Source organism: Stegostoma tigrinum, chromosome 21 (assembly GCF_030684315.1).
Source record: "Stegostoma tigrinum isolate sSteTig4 chromosome 21, sSteTig4.hap1, whole genome shotgun sequence".
Taxonomy (NCBI): Eukaryota; Metazoa; Chordata; class Chondrichthyes; order Orectolobiformes; family Stegostomatidae; genus Stegostoma; species Stegostoma tigrinum.
In genome coordinates, this window is record NC_081374.1 from 4,901,121 (window position 1) to 4,917,058 (window position 15,938).

Consider the following 15,938-nt stretch of genomic DNA (forward strand, 5'->3'; position numbering starts at 1 on the left):
AAATCTGCAAGCAGTGTAGCCAGTTGAATATTGAACTCATTGAATGCTGAAGACAATACAATTGACTTTTGTTCCAAGGTGGTACCAATCAAGTACCATGCTGCTTTAGTCATATTATTTTTTGAAGACTACACCCATTTCTCATACCAAAGATGGAGAAATTGCTGGAGCTGCAAGCAAGATTCAAGGTTTCATCAATCAGAATTATAGATATTGGAGGAAAATAACAACAAAACCTTGCTTTTGTATAGCAAGGTTTCATATAATTAAATTGTCTCAAAGGTGTGACAGAGACTTTGCTGTCCAGCTAAAAAGGGCAACATTGGGACTGGTGACTAACCACTTTGTCAAAGAAGTAGGTTTACACAATTTATTAAAGGAGTAGAGAGAGGAGGAGGTGTAAAGGAGTACAGGAGCTTGACATCTTTATGGTAAAAGATACAGCTGCTGATAGGGGGTGAACAAACCAGAGATTATGTAAGAGACCAGAAATGGCGGGGTTCAGCGTTTTTGGGAGGCTTGGAAAGTTGGGATCACCCAAGTTTTCAAAACGTGAAAACAGAACTGAATTTGATGTTAATTATGTTAAAAGGATATTAAAAATCTTGCGTCTGCATCCACAGCCTGTTAACTTTATTCAATCATAAATTCCCATGCCTATGCTTGAAATGGAAACTGTTTGTAAATATGTCACAGTGTAACTACACCTTTCTGTCAAGGAGTCAGCAGGAAAATGTTAATGCAGTTTGATGATGCGCAGCCCTGAAATATATCAGTCAATGTAGACGTGAGAATTCAAATGGAAATAAAAAAAGTCAGTGTTTGGCAATAAAAATGATTGCTCAGTTATGTTTCTGCATCATTAACAAATTTATGCACCACCCTGTTTCAGATGAAGACTGCATGTGGCTTTGATGCATCCATGTACAGCCGCCATAAGGTGGCTCAGTGGTGAGCACTGCTGCATCACAGTGCCAGGGCACCCGGATTTGATTCCACACACGGGAGACTGTCTGTCTGCGTGGGTTTCCTATGGGTACTCCAGTTTCCTCCCAGGGTCCAAAATGTTCAGGTTACGGAGGATTGGCCATGCTAAATTGCTCATAGTGTCCAGGGAAGTTCAGTCTAGGTAGATTAGCCATGGGAGATGGAGGGTTACAGGGATAGGGTGGGGGAGGTGGGTCCAGGTGGGATAATATTCCATGGGCCGATGTGGATTCGATTGGCACAACGGCCTGCTTCCTCTGCAGGCATTCTCTGATGAGAAAATCAAAATCAGAAGCAACAAGCTGACCAGATTTTGGCTGTCCTCTCTGACATCCGTGGGATATTGAAGCCTGCTTAAAGTTTGTGTCCTACAGCTGGAGTTGAACTTTACAGATTCAGGGCAGAAATTAAGAGTTGAGAAGCTTCCTGGTTTGACAGGCTTTTTAGTGCACTGGGCCACTGGGGATGATCCACAAGCTGGCACTCTGAATCTCTTTGCACAGCTTTTTTTTTTGTAAGAGGAACGTTGAGACTCTCACTTATTCAGTGACATTTTGATTGAGATTTTCACAGCACCACCTGTAGAATAGTGGGTTTGAACCTTGACTTAGCACCATGAAGATATTTATTGGAGTGCAGACTGCTTTGGTGCAGCAGTCCTGTTTTTATTGCTGCATTTAATATTCACATTACAGTCTGTTCTGTTGACAGCACTTGTGCTGTTATAACACATCTGCCATTTTTTTTATAGCTGAACAAGTTTAATGGCTTTCTAGCTAAGTGTGGGTTTGAATAACATGACTCCTTCTTTCTGACCAGCATTTCTACTGCAAACTGAGGAATGTTAGCTATAAACACCTGCTGTCAATCACTTTTTTTGTTTTCTTAACAGTGATGCAGAAAGCCTGGCGGGAGAGAAATGCGCAAGCAAGAATGAAGGCAGCATACCAAGCTTTAGAATTAAACAATGAGTATGTTTTGTACTGCTGATTGAGATTCTGCATAACAAATTCGTGCTTGGTCCACTCTCTTTTACACCAGTCTGAAGGTTTCTGACGTACTCATTGCCCGTGTGTCTTTTGAACTCTCCTGGTGCTCAATCTCCTACTTTTCGTGCTATTTTAAGGAGTTTTGAAATCAGCATATTGAACATATTGGAAATAGTCCAGAACAAATTATCATTTTGAGGTCTTAAAGCATTGGTTTTCTTGATTACAGTTATTTTATTACTGGTTATAATGGGCATTCTGCTTCACAAATAACGGTGTTGCCAAGTTGGAATCTTTTAAGATGATTCCAAGGATCTCTGTTTGAAAGGGGAAGATTTACAGGGCTGAGGAATTCATTGGATAGCCCTTTCTGGGTGGTACCACAGGCACAAAGGCTACATAGCCTCTCACTGTGCTATGTGCCTCGGTAAAGGCCCCTCACGGCAGACTGATACACAAGGTAAAGTCGCACGGGGTCAGAGGTGAGCTGGCCCGGTCATAGAAGACAGAGGGTAGCGGCGGAAGGGTATGTTTCTGAATGGAGGGCTGCGACTGGTGGCGTTCCTCAGGGATCAGTGTTGGGACCTTTGCTATTTGTAATATATGGAAATGATTTGGAGGAAATTGCAACTGGTCTGATCAGTAAGTTTGCTGAAGACACAAAGGTTGGTGGAACTGCGGATAGTGATGAGAACTGTCAAAGGATACAGCTGGATGTAGATCGGTTGGTGACTTGGGCGGAGCGGTGGCAGATGGAGTTTAATCCGGAAAAATGTGAGATAATGCATTTTGGAAGGTCTAATCCAAAGGGAAAATATACAGTAAATGGCAGAACTCTTCAGAGTACTGATGGTAGGGAGAGGGATTGGCGTGTCCAGGTACACAGGTCACTGAAAGTAGCAATGCAGGTGGAGAAGGTAATCAACAAGGCATATGGCATGCTTGCCTTCATTGGCCGGGGCATTGAGTTTAAAAATTGGCAGGGATTGTTGCAGCTTTATAGAACCTTAGGCTGCATTTGGAATATTGTGTTCAATTCTGGATGTGAGTTTGCTTGTTGAGCTGGAAGGTTAGTTTTCAGATATTTCATCACCATTCTAGGTAACATCATCAGTGAGCCTCTGGTGAAGCGCTGGTGTTACATCCCGCTTTCTAATTACGTGTTTAGGTTTCGTTGGGTTGGTGATGTCATTTCTTGTGTTGGTGATGTCATTTCCTGTTCTTTTTCTCACCAGCGCTTCACCGGAGGCTCACTGATGATGTTACCTAGAATGGTGACGAAACGTCTGAAAACTAACCTTCCAGCTCAGCGAGCAAACTCAGATCCAAAACCTCAACCTGAGCTACAAATCTTGTCAAAACTCGCCGTGTTCAATTCTGTTCACCACACTTTCAGAAGGATGTAGTGGCTTTGGAGAGGATAGAGAAAAAATTTATCAGGATGTTGCCTGGTATGGAGGGCAGTAGCTGTGAGGAAAGGTTGGAAAAACTTGGGTTGTTCTCACTGAAATGATGGAGGTTGAGGGGTGACCTGATAGAGGTCTACAAGATTGTGAATGGCGTGGACAGTCAGAAGCTTTTGCCCAGGGTGGGAGAGTCAATTTCCAGCGTCCATAGGTTTAATGTACAAGGGGCAGGGTTTAAAGGTGATGTATGAGGCAAGTTTTTTTACACAGAGGGTGGTGGGTGCCTGGAACTCGCTGCCGGGGGAGGCAGTGGAAGCAGATACTGCAGTGCCTTTTAAAGGGCATCCTGACAAATACATGAATAGGATGGGAATAGAGGGAAACGGTTTCCGGAAGGGTAGGGGATTTTATTTGAGACAGGTAGCATGTCGGCCCAGGCTTGGGGAGCCAAAGGGCCTGTTCCTGTGCCGTAATTTTCTTTGTTCTTTGAGTGTATCTGCCCAATCCTCCGTTTTCATTTATGGTGAGCAATTTAGAAGATAAGAGTGCAGACTTTCATCCAAAATCTGCATTGATAACGGTTGATCTGAGTTGGGCTGTTAAACTAGGCCTTCTGCCTTCTTATTTAAGATGAGTTGGTATGGGCAGTATTAGTCAATTTCATTATTCTGCATCACCATCTAGTACCAGTTGCTGGACAATGATTCCTTGTCCCTCTCGTTTGTACCGGAGCCAGCACCTGCTGACTGTTGATGTTGACACATGGAGGGTGGCATTACGATAAAGGAGCAGAGAGGATTTGCGGCATCTAGAAGGTGTAAATCAAATAATCTAACTTTGAGAGGACGGGAAATATTTAGGACAAATGAGAGAAGATTAAAAAATGAAACTTAGGGACTTACAGAGTTATGACTTATTGAATTTTAAAGGGGAAACATTAAAATGTTATAGCAGAGAAAGAGGGCATTGTCTGTGTCAGCTCTCAGCAAGAACACACCATCACCTCCCACATTTACAGTTAACATTACTTAATCTGCTTTCAGTTATTGCTGATGTTTATCTGCAGTAGAAAGGACAATAATACAGAGAGAACTTTACTCTGTACCTGCTGTCTGTGTGTTTGACCAGGGCAGTATAGAGACAGGACATTACTTTCAGTTTAAAAAGAAATCTTTATATATCTAACCATGTGCTGTTCTGGGAGTGTTTGATCGAAGTGCTGCTGAGAAAGCTTTGCTGTGTCTATCCCAAACTATGTTTACTCTGGTAATCTTTGATGGGATAGTGACTCCAGAATCTTGTATGAAGCACCTTAACATATTAAAGGCACTATAAAAATGCAGTCGAGCCTGTTGTGCCCAAACCCATCCATCTTTCTTATGATTAAAACTTTAATGTCTTATCTCATTTCATCCATTTGTCAAGGTGTATGCAGTCGAGCCTGTTGTGCCCAAACCCATCCATCTTTCTTATGATTAAAACTTTAATGTCTTATCTCATTTCATCCATTTGTCAAGGTGTATCAAATATTTCGTCTAATTTGACAAACGGGTATAGAAAGCAGGCTAATTGTATTTCAATTTCTGCAAGTTAGGACTGGTGAAAAAAAGTTAATTCATTGTCGGGGCTTATCATTTTCAGAGTAAAATGAATATGTGGTTTAATGTGCATAACTGACATGGACTGGTTTGAATAGTAGCTGTATTGTATTTAAGTTGCTTTTTCCTAACAATCTGCAGTGCAGTTGGAATAACCATTGTGTGCCGTGCTGATGTTTACTCCTCAATTAAAAAACTGGAAATGCTCCTTTTCTTTAGGGATATAGATTGCAATCTGATCTGGATTAGAGGAATGTTTCATAGACAGGACTGTCTTATTTGTGGTTATATGTACAACTTTAAGGCAAACTTAACACAAACTTTCTCTGTCACTGCAATACAAGATGCATTATAGAAAGTAGCCAGGGTTTCTTTTGAGTATTTCCCATGGCTGGCAAATTGAAGGGCAAGGACAGCAGACACGCTACACCCTCCTAAAGCCCCTCCAAGTCACAATGATGCAAATTTGGGAATGTATTTCCTGATCATTCATCCTCACTGAGTCAAAGTCCTGCAGTTATCTCTGACCAACACTCAGAGAGTACCTTCACTAGATTGGTCAACAAAGTTGTTCACCACCAACTCAGGGATGCCAGTATTTTTGTTCATTTTCATACTTATTGTTAAAAGTATTGCTTTGAGGTGCATACCTTAGCATATCCCAGCAAGAAAATGTAAATTGTAAGTGTATTTTGAGGTACTTAAACTGTATGCAAAAGCAAATTGTTCATTGCCCTTTCATGTAGTTTTAATGGTCTGATATTTAGCAGGGGAGCAGTAATTGAATGTTAACAGAAGCAGCATCAGTCTTGACTGTGAAAAGAAAATTCAAGAGAAAACATTTGCACGGCTTTGGGAAAGGGCAGGAGAGAGTAACAGTTTGGGTAGATCTTTCAAAGACCCAGCAGAGACATGATGTGTAATAGAGCCTCGTCCCATATTGTCCCAAAATATCGTCCCATATGATTTTGAGAGGTTGCTTTCTTACAGGAAAGCGCTTACTCTGTAGCCCTAAATGAGGGGGTGTTGAGACCTGAGCAAATTGCTGGAGGTTATATTAATAGGCATGTCACTTTGGATTACACCTTAAATCCCTCCACTGATATTCCACAAAATAGCACAAAGAGGTATCATGAAGTCTGCAGTCACCTCTTTCTCACCCACATCTGGCATAGGTCAGAATGTTACAAAGGTGAAAGAGTTGGATGTAAGAATATTTTAAAAAATACAGTGTAGTAACCTCATGGATTGAGACACATTTCTTTTGTAGCTTGTCAACTGGATTATAGTATATTTGGTGCACAGTAACATCTTGTTTTCTTTGTAATCTTAGGTGTGCAACGGCATATGTTCTCCTAGCTGAGGAGGAGACCACCACGATCCTTGAAGCTGAGAAGCTATTTAAACAGGCACTGAAAGCAGGTGAGGTGTGCTACAGAAGGAGCCAGCAGCTTCAGCACCACAGTCCACAGCAGGAAGCACAGCACAGTAAGTCACCGAACTAACGTGAATATTGATCTATCAGTATGCTAAAGATTAAGGGAAAAGTACACAACCCTTGGATACTTGGGTCACCGTTTTAATAACAAACCTCTGGGAAGCAGTTTGCAGGGAGTCACCACATTTATCAAAGGAATTTAACTCTCTCATTGAATCGGAGGTAAAACTGCAAGTGGTGGAAGCACAGCCAAACAGGAAGTTAGAGTTTTGGATGGTATCTTCCAGTCTGTCATCTTTTTTCACCAAGTATTAAACCATCTGACCTTCAGTGGATAGAAAAGGTCCCACGACCCACTTCGAAGAAAATAAGGGCAATTCTTTCTAAATGCCTGGGCGATCTTTATTACTCAACCAATTTTTTAAATTAACAGATTATCTGGTCATTACCACATTGCTATTTGTATGGCCATTCTGTTTACCTTTCCTATATCACATCATTGATTACATTTTAAAATAATTTAATTGGCTGCTAATCGCTTTAGGATGTTTTATTTGCGTTTATACAGGATCCTTCACCATCTTTTCTGTTTCTAGTTTTGGAAATGATCTTTTATAAGTCTGGCTTCATTGGTGGTGCACTTTGCTTGACGTGTGGCTTTTTCAGTTAGCATTAGTACCTTGTATTGTCGCGAGGGAGAGGAAAGTCAGTCAGAGTTCCTGCTTTAGTTACCATCAAGTGATCCCCATTTGTGGCAGATGAGGACAGTATTGACCTTGGTTGTAACGCCTCCCATATTGAACAGCAGAAGTTCATTGTCTGAACTTGCTTGCAGGAAACAGTCGCTTGGACAAGTTATCTGAAAGCTGTATTTCAGAGGAGTGGTGAATGTAGAAGTGAGGAAATTATTTTGATCAGAGACCTCATTAAAATTTTGAGAGCAAGTGACTTACAACCTGTAAAATCTTGCCTTGAATCCAGTAATGAATAACCAAAGGGATAAACTACTTTTCTGAACAAGACTTGCCCAAGCAAAACACAAAACCATACTAAATAAAAATATGAAAAAAAACTGCAGATACTGTAAATCAGAAACAGAAGTTCGAAGCGTCACCAGACCCGAAACATTAACTATGATTTTTCTTCTTAGATGCTGCCAGATCGGCCGAGCTTTTCCAGCAACTTCTGTTTTTGTGACAAGACCATACTAATCCGCTTGATTGGATTGTCTGTTTCCATATAGTAGTTTCAGCCTTGCATCAGTGATTCCATACTTGTCTAGATCAAATGCCTAAGGCTTTAAATACCACTCCAGACACCTAACACACAATCCAGACTGGCACCATTGAGTTGACTTTATCCAAGATTCTATGTATTCCTTTCACATTGCCCAAGTCCCATTGTTCTGTTTCAAAGATATCCTGATGAATGTTTGTTTCATACTCTGCCTTCCCAAAAGCCGATTTAAAAGTCATTTAGCTTCCTGCTTTTATTTTTAGAACTTGGTGCCCATAAGTTGGCTGTTGAGTTGGCCAGCAGTAACTACTCTTCAAAGTAGCATTCGTCTTGGGGTGAGGGAGAAAACTCTAGAACTTGGGGTCCAGGCAGCTCGTGATGGAAATTGGGGTTGTGCAAGACTCTAGGATTGATAGAGTTGGAGGAGATTGCAGGTATGGAGATGGGATGAAGCTTGGAAACATTTGAAACCTGAGAATGAGAAATGTATAAGTGATTTGCTGTACAGCAGTTTAGTTATGATGCTTTGAATACTGAAGCTGAATTTTTCACTTGAGCACCTGACATCTATTAACACCTATCGTTTTGAGAATGGTTTGAATTTCAGCTTGATCTATTTTCTCTTGGCAGGGCGAGACACAAATGTATTAGTTTATATAAAACGAAGGCTTGCAATGTGTGCGAGAAAACTGGGAAGAATACGAGAAGCAGTAAAACTGATGAGAGATGTGAGTAACAAAGATGCCAGTTACACCAGCTGGAGAAACTGCATCACCTTTATGTTTTGACTGATTTTTTCTTTCCTACCCATAATCGTTGGTCATACTCTGAATTATAATTAAATAATGTAAGTTATCAAATTTACCAGTGTCTTCTGACTTAAGCACAAAATTTCACCTGATATTCGCAGCGCATTAGTTGGGGTGCTACACTGTCAGAGGTGCTGCCTTTGGAATGAGACATTAAACTAAAAGTCTGCCTGGTCTTCAGATGCACATAAAATATCCAATTTTACTGTTTCTAAGGATAAGAGAGCCTTTGAGATGTCTTTGACCAATACAAGGACAGGCACGGACTCTTTCAAATTAGTTACCTAGTCTCTAAAGTTTTTGAGTAGATTTGTAGCTCAGGTTGTGGATGTTGTGGTTGGTTTGCTCACTGAGCTGGTTCGTTGTTCTGCAGATGTTTTGTTACCCTACTGGGTAACGACACCACAACTGGGAAACAGGATATTCAATATACTAAAGAGACTCAAACAGACCAGACAAATCGGCAAAACGGACTACCCAAGAATGAAACCAGAAGGAACTAACACCCTCCATTCCTACTGCCTCCCAAAGGTACACAGACCAGAAGTACCCCGCAGACCCGTAGTCTCCCTGCCAGGCACGCCATCACATAAGTTAGCCTAGAAGTTATAACGGAGACTAAAGCACCTCGTCAGCAAGTTACCCACTCAATCCACTCAGCCCAAGAGTTCCTCAGTTCCGTCAAGCACTAAAGAATAGACAACGACGAGACTATGATGTCATTTGACGTTAGTGGCATATTCACATCGATTGACGTACCACTAGCAAGAGAAACACGAAGAATACTACTAAAACAAGAATGAGACCTGAGTGACACCAGCTTCACAGATAACATGCTGGAATTACTGGACATGTGCCTCATGACCCATTTTACCTTCAACGGCCAAATCTGTGAGCAGATTAAAGAGACATCCATGGGGTCACCTATCTCTGGACTAATAACAGAAGCAGTGATGCAGAGACTTGAAAGCCTGGCCCTTCAGCTAATTCGACCAAAACTATGGATCCAATACTTGGACAACACCTTAGTCGTTATTAAACGGACCAAATTAGAGGTGACACGCCAATTAATAAACAGCACCTCCACCAGGATCAAATTCACCAGGGAAGACGAAAAGAATGAACAGCTCCCATTCCTGGACATCATGGTAGAACACAGGGCCAATGGGAAATTTCTGACAAAGATACACGGAAAACCACACACACTGATGAAGTACTGAATTTCAAGAGCAAGCACCCTAACACCCACCAACAACGTTGCATAAAAACACTATTTAAACGAGCAACAACACGCTGCAGCAACCCAGAACAATGCTAAAAAGAAGAGGAGTACCTCCACCAAGTATTTAAGGACAACGGGTGCTAGAACGATTGGATACCTATCTCACGAACAACAACAGGAAGATGCTGCACACCCTAACACACTCATCACGCTACCATACATCAGGAACATATCTGAACTGACCACAAGACTCCCACAATCACTGGGCATCAGAGTGGCATGCAAACCCACGTCAACACTACGCCAACTGCTAACCCGAACCAAAGACCTATTACCCACAGTGGATAGAACCAATGTTTTATACAAAATTTCTTGCGAAGACTGTGACAAACATTACATTGGATAGACAGGAAGAAAATTAGCTACAAGAGAACATGAACACCAACTCGTAACAAAAAGACTCAACCAATACTCACTCATCTCCATCCACATGGATAAGGAAAACCACCAGAGATAATGGGAACTGCAGATGCTGGAGATTCCAAGATAATAAAATGTGAGGCTGGATGAACACAGCAGGCCAAGCAGCATCTCAGGAGCACAGAAAACCACCAGTTCAGTTGGGACAACACCAGGATACTAGGACAGGCCGAACAGAGACAAGCATGGGAATTCCCAGAGGCCTGGTTCTACACTAAGAAGTACATCAACAAACACATAGAACGAGACCTTATATATACTCCACTGCAAAGGAAAGCTGGAAACGAGTTATCCAACTCAACAGACACCAGAGTTTAAAAACCAGGCACAAAAACACAATGGTGCTTCATTGGAGGCCGCACTGATGATGTTAACCAGCAGGATAATGAAATGTCTGCAGAACAATGAACCAGTTCAATCAACAACAGTTATCTAGTCATTGTTCTATTATTGTTTGTGTGATCTTGCAATGTGCAAATTAACAACCAATGTTTCTGCATTATAAAAGTGAATGATGACATTTCAAAGGTCTTTCATTGACTGGAAAGCTTTGGGATATCCTAAAGATGTGAAGTATAAGTGTTGTATTCACTAATTGTATTCACTAATTTAGAGCGGCACGGTGGCTCAGTGGTTAGCACTGCAGCCTCACAGCGCCAGGGAGGGTTCGATTCCAGCCTCGGGCGACTGTCTGTGTGGAGTTTGCGCATTCTCCCCGTGTCTGCGTGGGTTTCCTCCAGGTGCTCCAGTTTCCTCCCACAGTCCAAAGATGTGCAGGCTAGGTGGATCGGCCATTCTAAATTACCTGTAGTGTTCAGGGGTATGTGGGTTATAGGGGGATGGGTCTGGGTGGGATGCTTCAAGGGGCAGTGTGGACTTGTTGGGCCAAAGGGCCTGTTTCCACACTGTGGGGAATCTAATCTAATTCTGTATATGGAAATAGCAGCAATATCATGTGTTTTGAAATGAACATGTTGGGATTTAACTGTTAACTAATGTTGTCTTTACCTTCCAGTCTTTTTTTCAAGGAAATATAATAAACATAACGTACTAGGAGGACTAACATTTTGTGATCTTAAATTCTTGGGTAATATTTTTCATAGTGGTTGTTTACAGACTTTTTGTGGGGCTTAAGACTGCTTGGATTCTACTTCTCCACAAATGTCCGTAAGGTGAAACGAAAATTCCGAAGAGTGCAATCTGCTCTGTTGGACTTTCCTGTCAGTAGTTTTGAAATCTTTAGAACTCTGGTTACTGTTCAGTACAGAATTAAATGATATGTCTTTAGAAGCAGTGTTAAACAAAGTACATTTTTAATTTTCAGAATCTCACATTAAATAATGTTCAGTGAAATGTATTAACTCAATGTCTTTTCTTTCTCAGTTGATGAAAGAGTTTCCACTCCTTAGTATGCTGAATATACATGAAAATTTATTAGAGGCTCTGTTGGAGTTACAAGCCTATGCTGATGTACAAGTGGTCTTGGCCAAATTTGATGGTTAGTATCCTAGTTAATATTAACACTGTACTTACAAGGCTCCTACCAAGGGTTATACAATGGGATTTTTTTTTTCATGGGATGGGTTCTTCACTCCTTAAGATGTGATTTTTACTGTAATATATTGTCTTTGTATGTTGGATCATCTGCAAACTTCAAACTGCAGTTTAACAGAAAATTATAATGGATCTTTTGCCAGTGACTAAGTATCTCTCACCACACCAAAGACCTATTCAGCTCCCATGGTGTTCCATGCCTGTAAGGCTTGCTCACACTAAGCAAGTGCACAAAGACTGTGACATACAGAGTTCTGTCTGCTTATGTTTCCTTAAGCACCTGCCCCCTCCAGCTGCTACAAGTTAATGTACCTTCTATCTTTGCCACCTGCAAATATAAAGAACGTAGAACAATACGGCGCAGAACAGGGCCTTCGGCCCTCGATGTTGCGCTGACCCGTGAACTAATGTAAGCCCATCCCCCTACACTATCCTCTCATCATCCATCTGCTTATCCAAGGACTGTTTAAATGCCCCTAATATAAAAATACCAGTTTTGTATACCTCTATCTAGGCCAAAGCATCCTGCTTGATTAGCAACCCATCCATCAACTTGAACGTTCATTCCTTTCACAACTGATGCATGGTCTTGCAATGTGTATTGTCTACAAGATGAACTCATTACCTCGCCCAACTTCTACCATACAGAAGCCAAGGGCTCATGGGTACGCTGCTGCCAGCAAATTCCGCTCTGAGCCATATGCCACCCTGACTTGGAACGATGTTGTCTGTTTGCTCACTGTCATTATGTCAATCCTGGAACTTCCTTCACATCCTTCACAACATTGTGGATGTCTCTTCAGCCCAAGGACTACCAGAGTTCAAGAAGGCAGCTGATGTCCACCTTCTCAAAGGCAATTATGAATAGCAGTTACCCAGTGACACTGACATTCCAAGTAGAAATATAGAGACAGCTACGGTGAAAAGCTGAGCTTCCAGTTCAGATATTTGGGAAACAGCGGTTGTCACCAATCAGATGTCATTTTCCTTTATCCCCACTTTCTGTCTCCAACTTCCTAACCTCTGAAGACAATTCATGCTTAAGAACACTTAAAAGTGTTGATTTTATTGTTTTTATTTAAAATCTTAGAATTGCAGGGAGCACTTTGTTGTAATATGTGAATCTCGTGCCCCCCACCCCCCCACCCCCAGCAAGATATTGTTTTAGTTGCTTTTTAACTTCCTTGAAGTAGTATTCAGTTGACGTCTCCCCTGCCACATTTGAAGTTTATAGCTATTGCTTTGGGTAGTTGCTATTATATATTCTGATTTTCAGGCAGTGACTATGCCAGTGCAATATTTGATGTTGTGACTTAGAGTGCTGCAGTCTGAAGCTAAATCTTTTGCATATATTTCCAACATTCTTTTTGGCCAGCGAGGACACAGCTTCATATAATAACATTAAAAATAAAGATGCCCTTCAGTAAGAATGGGGAGATTATTAAGGGGTTATCTGAGAAGGACCAGGGATAAGTAAAAGTTGGGGAACAATCTTATTTTCCTTCTCTTACGGTAAAGGAAGTATCTTTAAGTATTTAGACAAGTTGGCAAATAAGACTAAATAAGTTCAAGTCATGGCAGATGATGTCAGCCAAATGCAGTGTGTGACCTGTTATATGTGGGAAGTCATGGTTGCTACCAGCATCTTAGATCACTGTCTGCACAGAAAGTGCTCTCAACTTGAGTTTCATGTTTCAGAGCTCAAGCAGTGGCCAGAGACATTGGCACAGACACAAGGCTGAGAGCTTTGTGGATAACAGCTCAAGGAGTTAGAAGAAAGAACGGAATATGTGACCACCAGGCAGTCGAAGAAAATGTGGCAGCAGCCTCCGGGGGCCCTGCTTGCAAATTGGTTGTCCATTTTGGAAGCTGATGAGGCTGCTGATTCCTCAAGGGAGTGCAGATAGAGTCAAGCTTTTGGCACCACAAGCAACATAACTGTACAGGAGGGGAGGAAAAAGAAAGCAAGAGCGGATTCATTGCTTTAGCGAACAGACAGGCTTTTCAGCGTCTGTGGTCGTGACTCCAGGATAGTGTATTGCTTCGGAGGTTCCAGTGCCTGGGATATCACTGAGCAGCTGCAGGGCTTGAAGTGGAGGATGACAAGACAGGATACACATTGGTACCAATGATATAGGGATGAGGTCTTGCATCACGGATCCAGGGAGCCAGGTAGTAGACAAAAGAGCAGGATCTGAAAGGTTATAATCTTTGGATTACTCTCAGCGTTGGATGCTAGCGCATACAGAAATAGGGGAATAGAGTAGATGAATACGTAGCTCACGAGTTGCTTCAGGATGAAGGGTTTCAGATTCCCGGACTGTTTTGGGAGAAGGTGAGATCTATACAATTGGGATGATCTGTATCTGAACCAGACTGGGACCGACATGCTTGCAGGTGGATTTTCCCGTTCCATTTGGAGGAATTTAAAGCAATTCAGCATGTGTAATGGGGCATGTCATACTTCAGTAAAGGAACCAAGGCGGATGGGAGTTTATCCATGTTGAGTTTCGAAGGAGTAAGTCAAGGCTGGATGGCCTCTACCTTAATGCTAGGAGGATTATCAGTAAGACCGATGTGTTAAAGACATAGATTGACATATGGAATTGCGATGATGTTGCCATTCCAGATGATGAGAGAAGATCAGAACTGGCCAATCACCCTTCCAGTGTATTGGATCTTCAAGCAAGAGGTGAGAGTATAAAGAGTAGATAGGATCTCATTATTAATTGAGAAGTCAGTTACTGCAATAAGGAGGAATGATATCTTGGAAGGATCTTCAAATGAGGCTTTGTGGGTAGAGTTTAGGAATTAACAGGAGGACAGTCATACTGCTGGGAATGTATTATCGACCCACAAACAGCCAGTGGGCAGTGGAAGAGCAAATATGTAGACAATTTACTGAGGTGTGTTTAAAAATAATAGTAGGGTAATTACATTAAGGAATTTCAACTTCCCCAGCATTAATTAGGATAATGATAGTGTAAAGGGTTCAGAGGAGGGAGATTTATTTATGTAGTCAGGGGAGTTTGCATATCAACATACCGTAGAAGGACCGACAAGGGGCGGTGCAATGCTGGACCTCATTCTGGGAATGAAGCCAGCGCCTCTGGGAGGTGGCAGTGTAATTTAATGATGACAATCACAATGTCAGACATTTTAAGTTTGTTGTAGAAAAGCAGGAAGATGGTCTGCAAGAAAGGGTGTAGGATTGAGGAAAGGCAGTTTTTATGAAAAATAAAGTTGGATCTGGCCAAAGTAGATTGGAAATGGCTACTTCTGTGTAAATTGACAGCAGTACAGTGGGGTGGCATTCAAAGTGGAATTGGCAAGAGTACTGGCCCAGCATCTTTTACAATAAAATGTCGGAGCAACAAGTGCAGAGAACCCTGGATGTTTAGGAACATGCAGGACTGGCTAAGAGGAAAAGAGAAACTTTTAGTAAAGGAAGCAAGTCAACAGAGGCCCTATTGGAGTGTAGCGGGGACTTGAGAAAACAGTAGGAGAACACAAAGTGGGGGACATGAAAAAGACTGACTAGTAGGATTAGGGAGACTCTGGATATTCTGTAAATATATCAAGGGGAAGAGTACTCAATGAATGGTAGGACATTATGAAGCTCAAAGAAGCACAATCATCTTGGACTGCTTGTCCACAGTTGTCTGAAGGTGACAGGACGGGTTAATAGGGCAGTTAAGAAGGCACAGGGGACACTTGCCTTCATCAGTCGTGGCATGGATTATAAGATCAGGAAAGTTATTTTGGAGCTTTACAGAACTTCAGCTAGGCCACAGCTGGACTAATGTGTGTATACTTGGTCACTGCACTGTAAGATGTGTGTGATTTCACTGAAGGGGATGCAGAGGAGATTTGCCGGGATGTTACCTGGATGGAATGGTTTAGCTATGAAGCGAGGCAAGATAGGCTCTGGTTTTCATTTTTTAAGATAAGAGACCGCTGAGAGGGGACTTGAGTGAAGTGTATAAGATAATGATGGGTGGATAGAAAGTAGGTGTTCTCCTTAATTGAACAGTCAATAACAAGGGACATAATGAGGTAAAAGGCAGGAGGTTTAGATGGGATTTGAGGAATGCTTTTTTTTTCCCCCACCCAGACGGCGGTGGGATTCTGGAATGCTCTGTCTAGCAAAGTAGTTGAGGCAGGAAACTTTCAACCTTTTAAAAAAAGTACTTGGATGAGCCACTTGAAACGTCATAAC

At 41.8% G+C, this 15,938-nt stretch overlaps 1 protein-coding gene across 4 annotated transcripts in view; it reads left to right on the plus strand.

Moving 5' to 3' along the window:
- Positions 1-15,938, plus strand: part of LOC125462906 (suppressor of tumorigenicity 7 protein homolog) — a 160,393-nt gene that overhangs the window by 74,540 nt on the left and 69,915 nt on the right. For all 4 annotated transcript variants that reach the window (XM_048553402.2, XM_048553407.2, XM_048553404.2 and 1 more), the window contains 4 exons: positions 1,880-1,958; positions 6,314-6,468; positions 8,285-8,382; positions 11,549-11,663. In XM_048553402.2, the coding sequence (XP_048409359.1) occupies positions 1,880-1,958; positions 6,314-6,468; positions 8,285-8,382; positions 11,549-11,663 (447 nt within the window). The remainder of the gene's footprint in view (positions 1-1,879; positions 1,959-6,313; positions 6,469-8,284; positions 8,383-11,548; positions 11,664-15,938) is intronic.